This window comes from Bos indicus, chromosome 15 (assembly GCF_029378745.1).
Source record: "Bos indicus isolate NIAB-ARS_2022 breed Sahiwal x Tharparkar chromosome 15, NIAB-ARS_B.indTharparkar_mat_pri_1.0, whole genome shotgun sequence".
NCBI classification, from domain to species: Eukaryota; Metazoa; Chordata; class Mammalia; order Artiodactyla; family Bovidae; genus Bos; species Bos indicus.
The window spans coordinates 26167712-26185142 of record NC_091774.1 but is presented as its reverse complement, the minus strand read 5'-3'; the positions used below and the strand labels follow the sequence as shown (position 1 = coordinate 26185142).

Below are 17431 nucleotides of genomic sequence, written 5' to 3'. Positions count from 1 at the left end.
CCTTCAGTGAAAGATTCAATGATATGGAAAGCTCACATTTGTGGAACAGCATATTTGGTAGCTAGGTATCTGAGGTGTTGATGGTTGAAGTTTTCCAGCAAGGATGTCCTGTATTACATGACTAACTTAATGCAACCTTAGAGCAGGGAGAGTGTTCATTGAACTCACTATGGCCATATAATTAAAGGAGAGAAACCAGAAGATAAATCATAGATTGAACCTAATTTCAAATGTCCAGTCCTCTGCCAACATCTGCTATTTACCTTATACTTTTCTTACTGAGAATGGTTTTAGTTTGCAATTTAACATCAGTGATGGAGATGTTTTAATTTACTCTGTGCTTCTTAAAGTTAGCCTTAGAATGAAAAGAATAATAGCTAAAGCTCTGAAATTGAAAAAATAATTCCAGCACATTATGGAAGCTCCTAAGAAGCCATATAGACAGAGACTGCATGGAGATAGTGATGATGCTAATGAAGAAGTTGGAGAAGGGGAAGATTGTATCCTTTAGTTAGCATTCATAGAGCTTGAAAAATAATTTTACACACATATTCTGACTCGATTCTCATAATCCTCTGGGAGGAGAGACACCATTTACCCTTTGTAAAATGTGAAAACAAATTCGGAGTTTTTCCCAGTTTCATCACCAGTAAGCTCAGAACTACAGCACTTATTCCTGTTTTTCAAGTCATATGGTCTCATTTTCCTTAGACACCCTCTTAACAAGTAAAAATAAGGCACAAGTGATGTCCTTATCACATAGCTCTAATTTCAATGATGATTAATCAGCAGCCCACATTCAGATGATACTAATCAAGTTATTTTCATAATAACACCACTTCGGATAGCTGCAGTGCACGTCTGACTGACATTGGCTTTGCACTGGGGACTTGGTACAAGTCAGGAAAGTAGAATCTGGAATCTCCTTTGACCGCTGTCCATATGCAATCTCTTCATCAAACCCTGGCTAAAGAAGCACCTTCTAACCTGTGTGTTTCTTCCCAGACTCACTGGGACCAGCAACTCAAGAGCCCAGAGGTTTAAAAAATAAATAAATAAAAAGCCACTCGCCTTAGTAATAATAAGGGCCTTAGTCACAGAACCCAACTTTCCAGCTAAGAAATTGTCATTTCATAAAGTAGTCCAAAGCTGCTTGAATTCCTGATAGGAGATGTGAGTGAGTTGAATGTTGCCACATTATCCAGCATGATGATTATCACGGCTTTACAGGTGTTTCTTGAACAAACCATATTACACTCACTCGGCATACTCTCTAGAATAAGAATGTGAAACGTCCGTCCCCTCCCATTTCCCCATTTTCTGTTTCTATAGTCATGTCAGTTGAAGCTGACATTCACTCTGAGTCCATATCTGATGTGTTCCAACTGATATCCTTACTTGCTTGTCCTGTTGGCGCTGAGCTTTAAATTTGGAAGGTTTTCAATGGCTCTTGTTGGAAGGAAAAAATGAACCAGGAGATGCAGAGAGAGACTGCTATTACAGCCAAATTTCAGTCACATGGATTGTCAAGACTAATGAATGCCCTTGAAGCGGATACTGTAAATGCCTGAAGTTGGAGCTGAACTGCCTTATGAGTCAGAATCATTCGGCAGAACAGACTCCCTCTCTCTAAATACCAACGGCCCAGTAGTTAGACTCCGGTTATAGGGCTAATTCAATCGCTGGAGCATATTGTAACATGCTGATTGCTGATAGGCTTCAAATTCCTTCTATGCTGAAAATATTATTTTAGTTTTATTCCTAAATCATATAAATGAGATACAGTAGATTCTTTCATTAGTTCCCCACCACTCTTTTAGCATCATAAATTAAAGCCTCATTAACATACTGTAATTGTGAATAATACCAGAGTTAAGTAGAGGGAGGTTTAGATATTGGTTCCAACCACTTACTTGATCTCTCTAAATCTCAGTTTCCTCATCTGTATAATGGGGATAATGATAAGATATTGAACCACATAGGACTGTTGTGAGAATTAAATAAGATAACATAAAATGGTAATATAAGATAATATGAAAAAACAATGCCTGGGACATAGAAAACATTTTTAAAGTATATTAGCTATTGTTGTCATGCACACAATTAAAATAATGCCCCCTGCAGAAATAATGGGTGTTTTCATGATATTAAAAAAATTAAAATAATAATGAACCCTATAGAAAAGAAATAATTTGTCTCTCTTGCCTCCACACATGGAGAAAAGTAGTCACTTCCCTTTTCCTTTCTGTGTAGTACTTATTGTTATATGTGATTGTGTTGTGATTTTAAGTATCTTACACTAATTGTTAGTCTTTTAATACCCTGAAGGCAAATGTAAAGAAAAAAAAAAAAATAGCTTTTATTAAGTTGAAGCAAGTGATCTGGTTCAATAATGGTATCTCTTATCAATGGGAAAGGTGATATTAAATTAGCTGCTTAAAAGCCGGATATAAAAAAATAAGGGAGCTACAGGTGCCGTCTCCATTGAGGTTCTAAGGAAATTCAGTATAAAGCACTTTCTAGAGGGACAGTTACTTAACAGCAAGTATTGCAAACAATCTCCATCTCTAATATGCTTAGAACACAAGGAAATTGAGAAGTAGCAGTTAAGAAGTGAGCATAGTAGAGTTGGCTGTGTCCGTAGCTTTGAAATCCTAAATTTCTTTTCATATGGTTAGAAAAAAGGCAACATTATACTTTCTTACAGAGTGAGGGTTCATCAGAGACTGCTTCAGCGTGTATAGTATAGTGTATAGTTCATCAGAGACTGCTTCAGCGTGTATAGTAAATGGCTTGGCTACCAATATCTCTTCTGGGGTATGGAAGAAGTCCCAGTTCCCTTAAATCTTTAGAGGAATAATAGAGCCTAATATGTGTATTGTTGTTTGTGGTTTTCAAATATTTTAATATGTATTTTGCATTTTCATCATGTAAACCTTTTGTTTTAGTTATGAATAGCTTGTGATTTGAGAAATGCAGATAGTTCTATATGTGAATTAAAATCATCCATTCCCATTACCTCAGCTGTCAACTAACTTTGGGATCAGTGACCACCCCACTGGATGCTGTGAAGGTCTGTGCTCCGTTAGTTACCAGCTTCTTCTTCCTACAGAGATCATCCCTTTTAGAATGTGATTTTCTTTCCCAGTAGTCCATGCTCATGGACAGCAGGATTGTACAACTAGTTTTCACTCTCAAATTAACCATTTAATACACCCCAGGGAATAGAGTATTGTATTATCGGTTCATTAGCAAAGTGGTTTTTGCAGAAGATCAACAGTTGGGCTTCAGCACTGTTTCATCTGAAAGAGACAACGTATTTTGAAATGCTGGAACACTCCCCAGCTTTGAATTGCTACTGAAGCAGCCCAATATAAAACTGCTCTTTTATTCTTCTTTTGCCATAAACGAGCATCACAGAATCAAATCCATTGAGAAGAAATTCCTTGCTTTGCCAACACAATTAGTTTTGTAAGAAGCCTCTGTCTTCAGATTGTTCTCCTCCAAAATCTAAGTTGGATGGCTGTGGTTATTTTTTAATTAATATTTTTTTAAGAGCCCCTTTTCTCCCAAGAGCCTCTAAGCAGATTTAGCAGGCTTAAAATGACTCTTCCACAAGGTGATTTCAATGCCATCTTACAAGCAAAGAAAACAGTGACTTTCCTACTTTATTGGCTCAATTTTTCCCTCTCTCTTTTAATTCTCCAAAATCCTGTCCACTGGAGGGAGTTTTTTTCTTCAGGGTGAGGATATCTTCTCTCCAAAAAAGATGCTATCTTTTTGATGAACAAAAAGACCATGAAACCCATCCAGCCATGAAAAGGAGTAAGAGGAGAAAAAACATTTCTGTGTGAGGAGCAAAAGGATTCAGTGATTATTATTATCTTGCATGGTTTATTCTTTATTCTCTTTCTTTGATTGTCTTTCACTTCTTGGATAAGTGGATTTTAATGGAAAAGCTAATTCAGATCTTCACGTTTTGTGGATGGGTATCACTCCCCACAAACATTGTATAGAGGGCATTGCACCTCTCCACTTTATGGAATCAGGCAGCTCAGATCATAAGCATCGTAATTGCTTGGCCCCCTTAGTGCTGTGGGCTCTGATTAAAAAGTCCTATTGAGCTCAGAGTCTTTTAAGAGGAAGGCAGCTAATGTGATGGTTAAAATTGAAATAGCATAGGTGAAGATGCTGTAACTACTTTCTTTTGTCACAGTCTTCCTGGAAAAGAGTTTTCGCACATCTAATCAATGTTTCCTTTCACAAAAGAGATTCTCATCCTATATGTAAATATCAGTTGGACAGTGCTTGACCGCAGTTCTTCAGCTTTAATGCTGAAAACCAATAGACCCAAAGGTAAAAAACAGCTTGATGCTTATTAGCCTTTAAAGTTAAGATTCGGGTCACCTTGGGTTTGGCATGGTATAAGGGCTCATTCTCTTGGCAGAGAAAAGCAGAAACAGCTCTTCTTACAAATGAAATAGCGCAAGATTAAAGGATTTCATGGGGACAAGAGAATCTTGACATCATCCTGTACAATAACATTTGTCCTGTTTTCAATCCCAGCCACTTTGCAGTTTGTAAGTTGATGGTGGAATTATAAAAATGTATTCGTTAGGTAGACTTTTTGGCCTTGGAACCATCAAAATCTTGGGTTTGGAAATTTGAAGGCAAAATCTGGCCTTGCTGTTTCAGAGCTACCCCTTCTAAAAAGGATATTATGACAAGACATGAGATTTGCAGAACCAGACCTTTGTGTAGTTGATGTGGCCGAATGTGCTGTGGGAAGTCACCACTATGAGCGTTAATATTCTTAGCTGTCCCTCCTTCGTGTGCATTTTGGAGTTAAAGGTGAAATTCCATCTTTAACCCCCTTGTGGTTGCCTGAACAGTGATTAATGAACTCGATATGATTCCTTGCAGAATTTTCAAAGGGTGGATGAAGGATGGAATTTCAGCCTCTTTTTTGAAAAAAACAAAACAAAACAAAACAAAAAACCACAGGGCTTTTGCATCATACAGCTTTTAAAATTAATGTCCTTTCTTGAATGCCAAGAAAACAAAGGGAATTTCTCAGAAGTATATGCAGCTTGACACAATAGGCCTTAATTGGTGTCAAGGAGATGTTGGGATGAATGAGGAAATGCCCATTTAGCTGATAAGACTTAAAAGTGGAGCCTTGTTATGAGCTGTCATCTCAACGTGTATTTAAACTATAGCAAAACTGAAACATATTTGCCATATAGATCATAATGACTCCAAAGGAGCCATTATAGCCATTATACTCTATTATGTAATTACATAATCAAAGCATGCATAGTAATCAGCTTTTGGAATTCAATGCTAATCAAACATACCTATAGTATGTGTTTAAGCTAAAATAGAGAGCGTTAATTTGCCATTAGTCAACTAAACAAGAATGTGTATACAGAATATTCATGAATAGCTTAATGTTGTGTCAGATGATATTTTTTGTTTTGTATTCAGGGGAAATCAACAATTTTAATTGAAGAAAAAACCAGCACTGAAGGAAGATTACTCTTTAACTTGCTGTTCAAAAATTTGCCTCACCTTTTACTGATTATAAGAGGAGATTAGATTAAATTCAATGTTTTTTTCCCTCCATAAGCGCTAGTGATATAACAGTTACTACATTACATGAGATTCTTAGGCGATCCTGACTATCTCCATGCCATAGGATAAAGTGTTATGAATACTACACTTGAAACAAGCCTTTAATAAACATATAAACAAACCTTGAACATGTATTACTTTTGTAATTAGAAACAAATCAATAAATGTTATTTAGAAATAGCCAAGAATAGAAATACCTTGATGAGCCATTAGGAACTGTGGCCTCACACTTGCCGCATGATCTCCTCCCTGGGTCTCAGTGTCTTCATCTGTAAATGAGAGAATTGATCGGCAGATTCCTTTTAGTTGGCTTGCTTTGATTCCACAAGGGTTCCATGAGAAAGAAGATGACATAAAGGAAATGTTTTGGTCCATGCCACATACTATTGCCCACTCAGTTATTTATTGAATTGGTTTAGTTTAACTTTTAAGTTTATGAACTGTATGGTTCGCATTCATAATTATTTTGACCATTGAGTAGACAGTCCTTGGAGCAGACAACCAACAGATTCTACTTTACTGTAAGGGATGGCAAAACATGGGTGAGTATCAAAAAGGTTAAAAGTAGCTTTGTAAACAGCAGACAGATTGAATGCTTTTGATTTTAAATAAATATTCACGTATTCACAAAGGTTGAAATATTGCCTCTCTTTGAAATAAAGAGTTGTATTTATGTTGAAGTGTGCGCACCCTTCACCTTAATCCATGGTTGATGGGCCCATCTTTTTCGACACTGGTTCTCACTGCCTTTTATTTGCACGCTGGGTGACCGAAAATGTTACTGTAATATTGAAAGGGGACTAAATTCTTTCATCAAAAGCTTTCATGGCTTGAACTTCATATAATTTATTTTCAAATTACTTTTACTGTAATTCTTATTAATTCAAATAGGTTTCTGATTTGATATAAAACTCTGTAAATTCAAGGAACAGTTTAATGAAATGAAAGATAGGGTTGAGTCTTTTAAAGGAAATGTACAAAACATGCTGACAATAATTGCTTAGATAGAAATCACATCTTAATGGCTTTGTTAATGATTTGTAGTGAACACTGTGTTTACGTTGACTTGGGGGAACATAAGCAGTTAGAAAGATTTTTCCCTCTGGATTTCAGCAGAATCTTCTCTTTTTTTCTCTCTCTCTTCCTGAAATGTACTCAGTTCGAGTGCAAGCTCTCAGAAAAGTTAGCAGGAATTGCAGTGCCTGTACGGGTGATGGTTGTATTTGGGTTGGGGTAAAGGCATTTGTCTTTCAAGTTGAGTACGTAACTGACATGGTTGTAAAAATGGGATCCAACAGAAATGAGAATGGGGGAGAAAACATGTGAAGTTTCAAGACACAGAGCTCACATACCACAGGAAAGAACGGCTCCAAAATCATGCACGTTTTTTTGACTCCGGAGAATCTGAACTCAGATGCCTCTTAAAGGGAAAGAATTGATAATCCCAAACCTTGAATTGGTGTGAAATTTCAAGAACTTTGGTGGCTTTTTAAAATTGGTAACTACCATGATCATTAGTAAGATGGTTTTTTTGTTTGGTTGGTTTTTTGGGGGCAGCCTGTACTGATGGTTCACTTTTGTCTATTCAGACAACCTGACTGTGCTGATTTAATGTTAGGTTCAGTCTTCCATACAGCAGAGGGTAAAAAAAAAAAAGGTTTCCCTAATATGATTTTGCTACTAAAGGAATAGGTCAAGGGACTTTATTTGCTCTTTCTGTGGGCAAACTGTTCGCAGTGAAGAGTCATTGGTGCTCCTTGAAGTCAGTAAGAGTTTACATAGCTGCCATAGTATAAGCTGAATCCTATTCTAACTGTGACTTGCCCTTTTATTATAGACTTGACTGGAGAGACTCCCCCGGTGTAAATGAAGTGCTTTATTTATTAACAGCCAGGCGGCGGAGGCCAGAGCGCTCGGTGCTGGCAAATGCCGGCCATGCCGTGGTAATAAAAGCATTCTCCAGGGGCAAAGTGTGCCGAGTGCTGAAAGCAGGAAGCAGTAGTAAACAAGGTGTTTTACATTCAGGACAGATTCTCTCTCATCTTGAAGTGTGTAATTGTGTTCTGGATAAATTATGGAAATAAAAAAAAAAAATCAGAAGTTGCTCATAGGGAAATCACCCTCTTTAAAAACAAGTAAATTTTCCAAGGCAGAGACAGTAGAACCTTGGCAACAGACCCTGGGGTTGGCTGGTTGAAAAGTACAAGCTGTTTGGGCGGGAGGAACCGACAGAACTGGATTCTAACACCAGCTCGGCCACTTTGCTGGGTTACATTAGACAGCTTATTTCAGCTTCTTCGTGTCTCAGGTCCTTAAAGTGCGGATGTTGAAAACTCCAAGAGTTTGAGAAGAAAAAACATTCAAAGCCACTAAGAAAGCGCCTAGCATCAGATCAACACACGTTTCCTTCCCCCACGCCCCTGTGCCTGAGAATGCCGCTTCCTCTTTCAGCTCCTTGTTTGAGGATTTGCGTCATCCCCCAGTGCAGGCAGTTCTCTTGTTGGTCCGATAGATTCCAGCCCAGGCTAGCGTTCTCTGAGATGCCATTTACATAGTGTTTGTAACTAAATGAGGTTTCAGGAAGGAATCCAGGAATTGATGATTGAATTAATAGGGGATTTATGTGTCCACCGCATCCACTCCAGCCCGAACCACCTCAGCTGAAACGGTCTTTAGTGATCATCAGAATAAATTTTAGCTTTTTTTCTGCTTTAGATAAGATGCTTTTTCATTCTTGTCATGAATATCTTGGCAACTTCTAGAGTTCTATGGGAGACTTGCTTGTGAGTGAATGGGCCTCTCTAATGCTGAAGTTTTGTTTTTAGAATTTGTGGGGCAAGTAGGCATGTTATAGGGAATTCAGTTGCTGGTATAAATTAAAACCTAGTTTGGTTCTGTCTCTTAAACCTCACCCACATATACCAGTTAGCAGTCAAAAATGTCTGTATGTGTCAGACATTGTTCCACACTTAAAATAAATTACCTTGCTGCTAACAGCCTTATTTAATGGCTACGGTTATATCGTACCTGCTTGAAGCCTCCTTGATTTCTTTTGCCCAGAACATGTGCTATTTTCTACCTTGACAGTATATCTGCTAATTGAGTTTTAGAAAATCAGAAAGGTTTTTTAAATGGATTATTTAAGAAAGGCACTGGAGTTGCATGTTTGTATCCTTCTGCTACACATCAAATTGTGTTTTGTAACAACCTAATTGTCATGATATCTATGTCAAGGGGAAATTTATCGAGTCACAGTACACCCTTCTGTTTGGAAGAAATATTTGAGGATGTGAGCAGAAATTATTTTTACATAAAGGCTTCAGGCGGTTAAGAGGCCTGACATACATATCGTATTTTCATCACTGTCATTCACTTCCTTTGCCTCCAATAAATAGGTCATTATTATTCCATTGCAGCCATCTTCTGATGCTCCAAATATGGAGCTCTGTTTCATATAACTACTGTCCAACTGACCCGTATAATTTATTGGTGATTTTTACAGACCGATACCCTTGGGCCACCACCATCCATCAAGGCACTTTGATATCTTTCAGCACTTCTAACTTTTTAGCATTAGTATTGAAACCATGTTAACATAGCTAGGAACTGTCATTTCCTGAGACAGTGGACTTTAGGTTGGCCTTAGCAATTTCATAAAAAAAATACAGTAATGACGATGATACCACCATGGATTTGCAGAGCATATTATGTGCCAGAGCACAGCCAGGGCAAACATTTGCAGATGGCAAACATTTTACCTGAATGATTTATTCAGTAATGACATATTAAAGGGATCTGATCTTATATTACTTAATTGTAAGTAATAAATAAGAATGCTGAGACTTTTTAAGAAATGAACAAAGAAACGTAAACTTCTCTGGTTCTGTTGTAATACTTATCTTGCTTAAAATACAAAATCACGGTCAACTCCTCTGCTCCCATCTCCTTTGCAGATGTTTCATAACTTTACTATGAATACAGACCAAATATACTAGGGTTCTGAGTAAAGACTAAAATTAAGAGTGGATAGTTATTTCCACAGAAACCATCCCATTAGAGCATAATTGAATTGCAGTTGGTTTCAAGTCCTAGTATCTGCAATGGTGTGTGTGTGTGTGTGTGCTCGGTCGTATCTGACTCTTTGCAACCCCATGGATGGTAGCCCACCAGGCTCCTCTGTCCATGGAATTTTCCAGGCAAGAATACTGGAGTGGGCCATTTCCTACTCCAGAGGATCTTCCCAACCCAGGGATCGAAGGCATCTCCTGCATTGGCAGGTGGATTCTTTACCACTGAGCCACCTGGAAAAGCCTCCTGCAGGATGTAGTCAGGATCTATAAGGCCAAAGGGATTAAGGCCTTTTGCTGGATAACCTTTCCATGTGTTCCTTTTATAAGCTGAAGATTCTTATTTGGTGCTAATAAACTTCCTTGAAGTAGAAGAAATCTCCACAATCCAGCAGACCAGTTTGGTATTCTGATCTCAAGGCAAGTCCCATGACTTGCTACTGTATAGCATTGGAATCATGCAGTTTAATGTTTCCTTAATTTTTGTACTAAATTGGGTTACCAGAGGAAATAGGGTATGATCCTTTCTGTACAGACCTTCTCAAGGGCCAGCGAAACCACCATGAAAAGCACGCTTGATTGGCAGGAATTCCCTGTCCCTTGTTCTGTTCTCAGATCTGGGAATAAGCTGCTCCCTCCAGCTGGGTTCTAAATTCTGTGTTTGTCACAGTAATCCACCGAGAGGAAAATAAATGTCTCTCCTTTTCCTCTGATCACTCTTCCTCTTTGTTGTTATTCTCTCACACTCTTCAGCCCACTAAGCTTTCACTGCTGAATCAAGCTGGGGAAAATTTACCTTTTTACTCGTTACAAGCCCTGTGGGCCTCGTTCTCACACTCAGGTTAATTCCCTGGATCAGAGGCCTCAAGGTTGGGTTTCATTTTGGTTTGCTCCTCAAGCATCAGGAATTTTTGTTTATCTGTGGCTCTAATAATTTTTTTCCCCTTATCCCTCTAGTTTCCTCTTTTCTAATCCTCTCCCAGAGGCTGGTCTGTTTCTAGTTGGATTTGGCTTAAAGCCATCTGAGACACCCTTTCTCATACTTCCCCACTGTGTCCTGCCAAAAAAGGATCCTTCAGCAGAAATATGATAGCAGGTGGAAATCCTCCATTTACTCTAATTGCACCTCTATTTATGCGGTCTCACTTCTTTTTTAGAATAGTATTTATCTTTGACCTTTGTTTCTTAATGTGACAAAGTTTTTTTTAGAGAGTGAATAAGCCACCCTGAGTTGATATATAATTACCTAGAGAGCTCCTTGAGTGCAGGGATCATGATTTCATTCTTGTATTCACACTACTCCCAACACGTATAGTTGCTTAGTTGGGATCTGACATCTAGAGAAGTGATGATGGTGATGATAACAGCTCCCATTTATTCAGTTTTATGAGACGCCAGACACAGGGCCAAATGCTTTACATTTATTATCTTTCTTAATCCTCCCAGCAGCCCTGTGAGATAGCTTTTCATTACTGTCCCCATTTTGCAGATGAGACACTGTCTCAGGGACTTGAAATGGTTTACCTAAGATCTTACAGCTGAAAAGCAATCTCTCCCGTCCCCTTCCTGATAGGCCATCATATGTATTGCCTGTACTCTACCTTTTGTTCTGTAAGTGGGGATTAGAGGTCAGTTTTCACCAATACTGCAGCTTCTTACAGGCTAGGACGATGTCATGTACTTCTGTATCCCCTGCTATGCCAGGTGTAGAGTTGGACATTCAACATTATTTCATCTTTTGCTTTTGAAGTCTCCTCTCCTCCTACCTGTGCTGTGGGTCATTTAGGACATTTCTGAGGGGCCCTGGCTGCTTCACTTGTCTTAGAAGCAACAAACTAGAACAGATTTGGAGATAATCCAGATATCAGTGGACTGAAAGCGTAGACTTTTGCAGATTTTCTGGGGTTTCCCAGGTGGTAAAGAAGCCACCTGCCAATGCAGGTTACCCAAAAGACACGGGTTCGATCTGTGAGTTGGGAAGATCTCCCGGAGTAGGAAATGGCAACCCACTCCAGTACTGTTGCCTGGAAAACACCATGACAGAGGAACCTTGCAGGCCAGAGACCATGGGGTTGCAAAGAGTTGCACAGGACTTAGCCACTAAACAACAACAATTAGATTTTCTAACTGGCTAGAAGAATGTAGTCTATAGAGAGGGCGTGTTTCAGGGTTGCCTGGGGCTTTGGGTGAGTCATGAAGAACAGGATAACAAACTGAAGTGTAAGCCTTCCTAGGATTTTATTGAGATTCCAGTCATAGTCAGTTCTCCACCCCTACACAATGAATAACAGAGCTGCCTATATTCCAAGAATCTTGACATCCACTAACAAGGTGAGATTGTTTACCGAACCCTCCCTCCTACTTTTATTAAGTGGCCCCTTGAGTTTTCTGTGAGGTGACCAAATAGCTAAAGGATGTGAGGAGGTTGAGTACAGTCATTCCTTCATATCCACGGGGAATTGGTTCCAGGTTCCCCATAGACACCAAAATCTCAAGATGCTCAAGTCCTTTGAAATGTTTACTTTAAGTCATCTCTTGGTGACTTACAATACCCAGTGCAATGTAAATGTTATGTCACTTCAATTCAGTTCAGTCGCTCAGTCGTGTCCAACTCTGTGCGATCCCATGAATCGCAGCACACCAGGCCTCCCTGTCCATCACCAACTCCCGGAGTTCACTCAGACTCACGTCCATCGAGTCAGTGATGCCATCCAGCCATCTCATCCTCTGTCGTCCCCTTCTCCTCCTGCCTCCAGTCCCTCCCAGCATCAGAGTCTTTTCCAATGAGTCAACTCTTCACATGAGGTGGCCAAATATTGGAGTTTCAGCTTTAGCATCAGTCCTTCCAAAGAACACCCAGGGCTGATCTCCTTTAGAATGGACTGGTTGGATCTCCATGCAGTCCAAGGGACTCTCAAGAGTCTTCTCCAACACCACAGTTCAAAAGCATCAATTCTTTGGCGCTCAGCCTTCTTCACAGTCCAACTCTCACATCCATACATGACCACAGGAAAAACCATAGCCTTGACTAGACGGACCTTTGTTGGCAAAGTAATGTCTCTGCTTTTGAATATGCTATCTAGGTTGATCATAACTTTCCTTCCAAGGAGTAAGTGTCTTTTAATTTCATGGCTGCAGTCACCATCTGCAGTGATTTTGGAGCCCCCAAAAATAAAGTCTGACACTGTTTCCCCATCTATTTGCCATGAAGTGATGGGACCGGACGCCATGATCTTCATTTTCTGAATGTTGAGTGTTAAGCCAACTTTTTCACTCTCCTCTTTCACTTTCATCAAGAGGCTTTTTAGTTCCTCTTCACTTTCTGCCACAAGGGTGGTGTCATCTGCATATCTGAGGTGATTGATATTTCTCCCAGCAATCTTGATTCTAGCTTGTGTTTCATCCAGTCCAGCGTTTCTCATGATGTACTCTGCATAGAAGTTAAATAAGCAGGGTGACAATATACAGCCTTGACGTACTCCTCTTCCTATTTGGAATCAGTCTGTTGTTCCATGTCCAGTTCTAACTGTTGCTTCCTGACCTGCATACAGGTTTCTCAAGAGGCAGGGTAGGTGGTCTGGTATTCCCATCTCTTTCAGAATTTTCCACAGTTTATTGTGATCCACACAGTCAAAGGCTTTGGCATAGTCAATAAAGCAGAAATAGATGTTTTTCTGGAACTCTCTTGCTTGTTCCACGATCCAATGAATGTTGGCAATTTGATCTCTGGTTCCTCTGCCTTTTCTAAAACCAGCTTGAACAACCGGAAGTTCACGGTTCATGTATTGCTGAAGCCTGGCTTGGAGAATTTTGAGTATTACTTTACTAGCGTGTGAGATGAGTGCAATTGTGCAGTAGTTTGAGCATTCTTTGGCATTGCCTTTCTTTGGGATTGGAATGAAAACTTATCTTTGTAAACAGTGGTAAATACATGTAAGTACTATATAAATAGTTGCTGGTGTGTTTCAAAATCAAGTTTTGCTTTGGAGAACTTTCTGGAATTTTTTGTTTTCTTTAGTATTTTCTATCTGTGCTTGGTTGATTTACAGATGCCCAACTCTCAGATAAGGAAGGCTGATATCTGTGTATTTCCCTTATTCCCTTTGTGAGAGGTGCCGTCCCTCATGACAGCGAATACTCTGCTTTCCTTACCTTTCCAGCATACACACCTCAAGTAAACACACCAGAGGCTGGAGTAAGGGCATCATAGCTTCTGGGAGCACACTGATTCCAGGCTTCGTTGCCTTTTGCCCCTAGATCTAGCTCAGCTTAATGCACTCTTTTTGTGGACTATGGAGAAAGGTGTACAAGCCTTGGCAAATGTTGCTGCTTATGTCTATCTTCTTTTTTGGTCATGTGGCTTGCAGGATCTTGGTTCCCTGACCAGGGATTGAACCCTAGCCCTTGACAATGAAAGCATGAAGTCCTAACCACTGGACCACCAGGAAATTCCCATTATGTCTATTTTCTAATTTGCTTCTTGTTTCTAATTTTAACTGATCCTATTAACTAAGTATTAATTGATGGAATTTTTTTTTCTCCTTTTTTCAAAGGTGATGGACAGAATTTGTTTACAAAAGACGTGACAGTGATTGAAGGAGAAGTTGCCACCATCAGCTGCCAAGTCAATAAGAGTGACGACTCTGTTATTCAACTACTGAATCCCAACAGACAGACCATTTATTTCAGGGACTTCCGGCGTAAGTTTCCATCTCTATAGCATTAGATGACAATTTTTTTTCCCTACATGTTGTCTTGATAAAGAGATTGCCAAGGCCTTTTTTTTTTTTTTCTTTTAATTTAATGTTAGATGCTTAAAGTTTAATCAATTCTTCAGAGGGAAGAAGAGACATGCAATCATAATCTTCCTACTTAATAGAAAGCTTGAATGGTCCTTTTTAAAAGTAAGGCAGTCTTCCTTTGCAATAGGAATTGATTGTAGTAATTCAAGGTGAATTGCAATTGAGTCCCAAATACTTAGCTGACACAAACAACTCAAATAGGGTTAGGCAAGGAAAATATAGCATTCTCAAAGGTAATCTGTTTGGTCTGAAGATTGAAGTTTTCAAGGCAATCTGTGCCCATAAAGACAAAACCAAATCTCCTGTCATCTTAGCCTGTGGAAGATGGAGGTGCCCATGTGCTGAAATCCTTCCAAATGTAAGACCACAAAAGCCAATAATGGAAACTTAATTGTATACTATAGCAGTGGTCATATGGGTGCCAGGGCTTGGCAAGAGCAAGAGTTAGGTCTTTCGAAAGATTGCTGTTGAGAGCACTGCTGCCTACAAAGCGGGTTCAGACATGTCGCTTCCTACCTGCTTTTCTCCATTATCCCCGACACCTCAGAACATTCATGGCCTGTGGAAAGAGTCGACAAACCTAAGGAACATTAAGGGGATGAAGGAGGGTAAGAGGAGAGAAGCCAGCTTCTCATTCTGAGAATGAATTTTTATCATTAGTATATACTGATCTAACCTTTATCAAATTAATAAAAGGATTTTAAATGGATATTAGAAATCAGTAAAAAGCCCACATATGTTATTTTTGTGATGACTCTGAATTCCTACTTTATGCCTAATCGGTTTCATACCATGAAGCTGAATACAGATAGAAACAGGGTCAGAGCTCAGGGCCCCCTGAGCCCCAGGTCACAGACGTTTGGCAGCTCCACCTCAAATCACATCAAACGCAAAGATGCATCCCGGTTAAATTGGATTGTTTTGCTATAAAGTTTTTTGGTTTTTTTTTTTTAATGATTTTCATTTTGCTTTTGAAATTACTAATGATTTAAAAAAATTTTTCTCTCATAACATTAGAACCTCTATTTCTTTTAAAGCCTTAGATTTTTAGAGACAATTTAAAAGCTTGTGGGTTCTACTCCCTGAAATTTCAGTGCCCAAAGGGGCCTCCTGGCCTGCCCTTTCTTCCTGTTTTCATTCTGCCTATCTCTGATAGAAGATTTGAAACAATTTATGAATCAGTGCTCAAAATTGACAGCAAGAGGTGTGTGTGCGAGAGTGTGTGTGTGTACAGAAACACACAGCCACGTATGTGAGTTTCCTTTTCCAGCAGGGACGTTTGTCTACATGCAGATAATGCAGAAGCCCTAAATAAGAACTCAAGAAGGACAAAGTAGTACCCACCAGGTGCAGAACGACTTAATCCGTGTGTCTACTCTGTAGCTGGCTTTCTAGTCCCCTGGCTTTTTCCTCCCCTCCGGAAGGCAAATAGACGGTCGTCTTTCTCACATTCACTAACTCTGTGTTTTGTTTCCCAGCTCTGAAGGACAGCAGGTTCCAGCTGCTGAATTTTTCGAGCAGTGAACTGAAAGTGTCGCTGACAAATGTCTCCATTTCTGATGAAGGAAGATACTTCTGCCAGCTCTACACTGACCCCCCGCAGGAAAGTTACACCACAATCACAGTCCTGGGTAAGGAATGCATCAGGGCTTGTCCTCGGAGATGAGAGGGGTAGCACTTACTGCCAGGTGGCTTCCAGCAGCTAGGAAAAGGTTAATGGTAAATTTTACTGTTTTAGGAAGACTCACCGCCCATCTTGCTGAATTTTAAAAATAGCCTATTTTACCAAACACTCTAAGGAATGGCAATCAGCAGGCTTTATAGATTCCACCTGCTCTTGGGTTTCAACCCTCAAGCTTCAGAAGCAAAGATCAAGAGAATTTAGAGCCCTCAAATGAATCACTCACCACATGCAATGTCATTGCTTCTAACTTCCAGGATTTTTTTTCCTTCTGTGCAGAAGAGGGGGTGATGGGCTCCTACATCTGCACCCTGTGGCAGAGCTCTGTGATGAAATCCGCTTAATGATTTTTCCTTCTGAGTTACATCTCGTTTAATATTGTTGATCTCCTTTTCTTCGGCTTGACTTATTGCCTTGTTTATTGCTCATACTCAAGATGATGCTGTAAAAATCATACCCCATGAACACATACTTTGCCACAAATTGCAACCATTGGACAGAAAAGAATGAAGAGCTTCTAGGGAGAGAAGGCTGATACTAAGCAAGGACTGTGGACTGGCTGTCGGGTACACTTCTTCCTCTAACAAGTTGAGTGTCTTCATTCAATGGCCCCAAACCTTTTTGGTACCAGGGACTGATTTCGGAGAAGACAGTTTTTTCATGAACTGAGGGTGGAGGGGGATGGTTTGGGGATGATTCAAGCACATCGCATTTATCGTGCACTTTATTTCTGATCTAATGCTGCCACTGATCTGACAGGACGTACCAGTCCATGGCCCTGAGACTGGGGACCCCATCTTCATGTATGATCACTAGGTTGTGACTTTCAGCAGAATCCCGGCAGCCAGGTTTCCATGTCTGTGTTTTGACAGAATGAGCAGATATTCCTGTGGTAAAGGTGGTCTGAATTAGTCACCTTTTAGACAAATATATGCTCCAGTACATAACACCAGCTGTTTTTGAAACTGAGTTTTCAAGGACGTACATATAACAAGAGGCAAGATCTCTGATTTACACCTTTGGGAAGATGATGAATCAAAGTCTATTTGAGGCAGCAGACTGCAGCTTTTCAGTGTAATGATATGAAGATTAAAGGGGAAAGATAAATATGAAGGACGTTTTTGCTTAGTGTGTGTGAACATGTATATATTTATGGATGTACGTATTAAGCTGCTGCCTCATTGCTTTATTTAAACACAGCTGTAATAGGGAACATTTTTTTAATTCATTGAACTAAAATGTATCCC

General features: G+C 39.6%; 1 protein-coding gene across 7 annotated transcripts in view; it reads left to right on the top strand.

Annotated features, from left to right (window-relative positions):
• Positions 1–17431, top strand: part of CADM1 (cell adhesion molecule 1) — a 352430-nt gene that overhangs the window by 269806 nt on the left and 65193 nt on the right. For all 7 annotated transcript variants that reach the window (XM_070803464.1, XM_070803463.1, XM_070803460.1 and 4 more), the window contains exons 2-3: positions 14255–14401; positions 15982–16134. In XM_070803464.1, coding sequence (XP_070659565.1) covers positions 14255–14401; positions 15982–16134 — 300 coding nt within the window. The remainder of the gene's footprint in view (positions 1–14254; positions 14402–15981; positions 16135–17431) is intronic.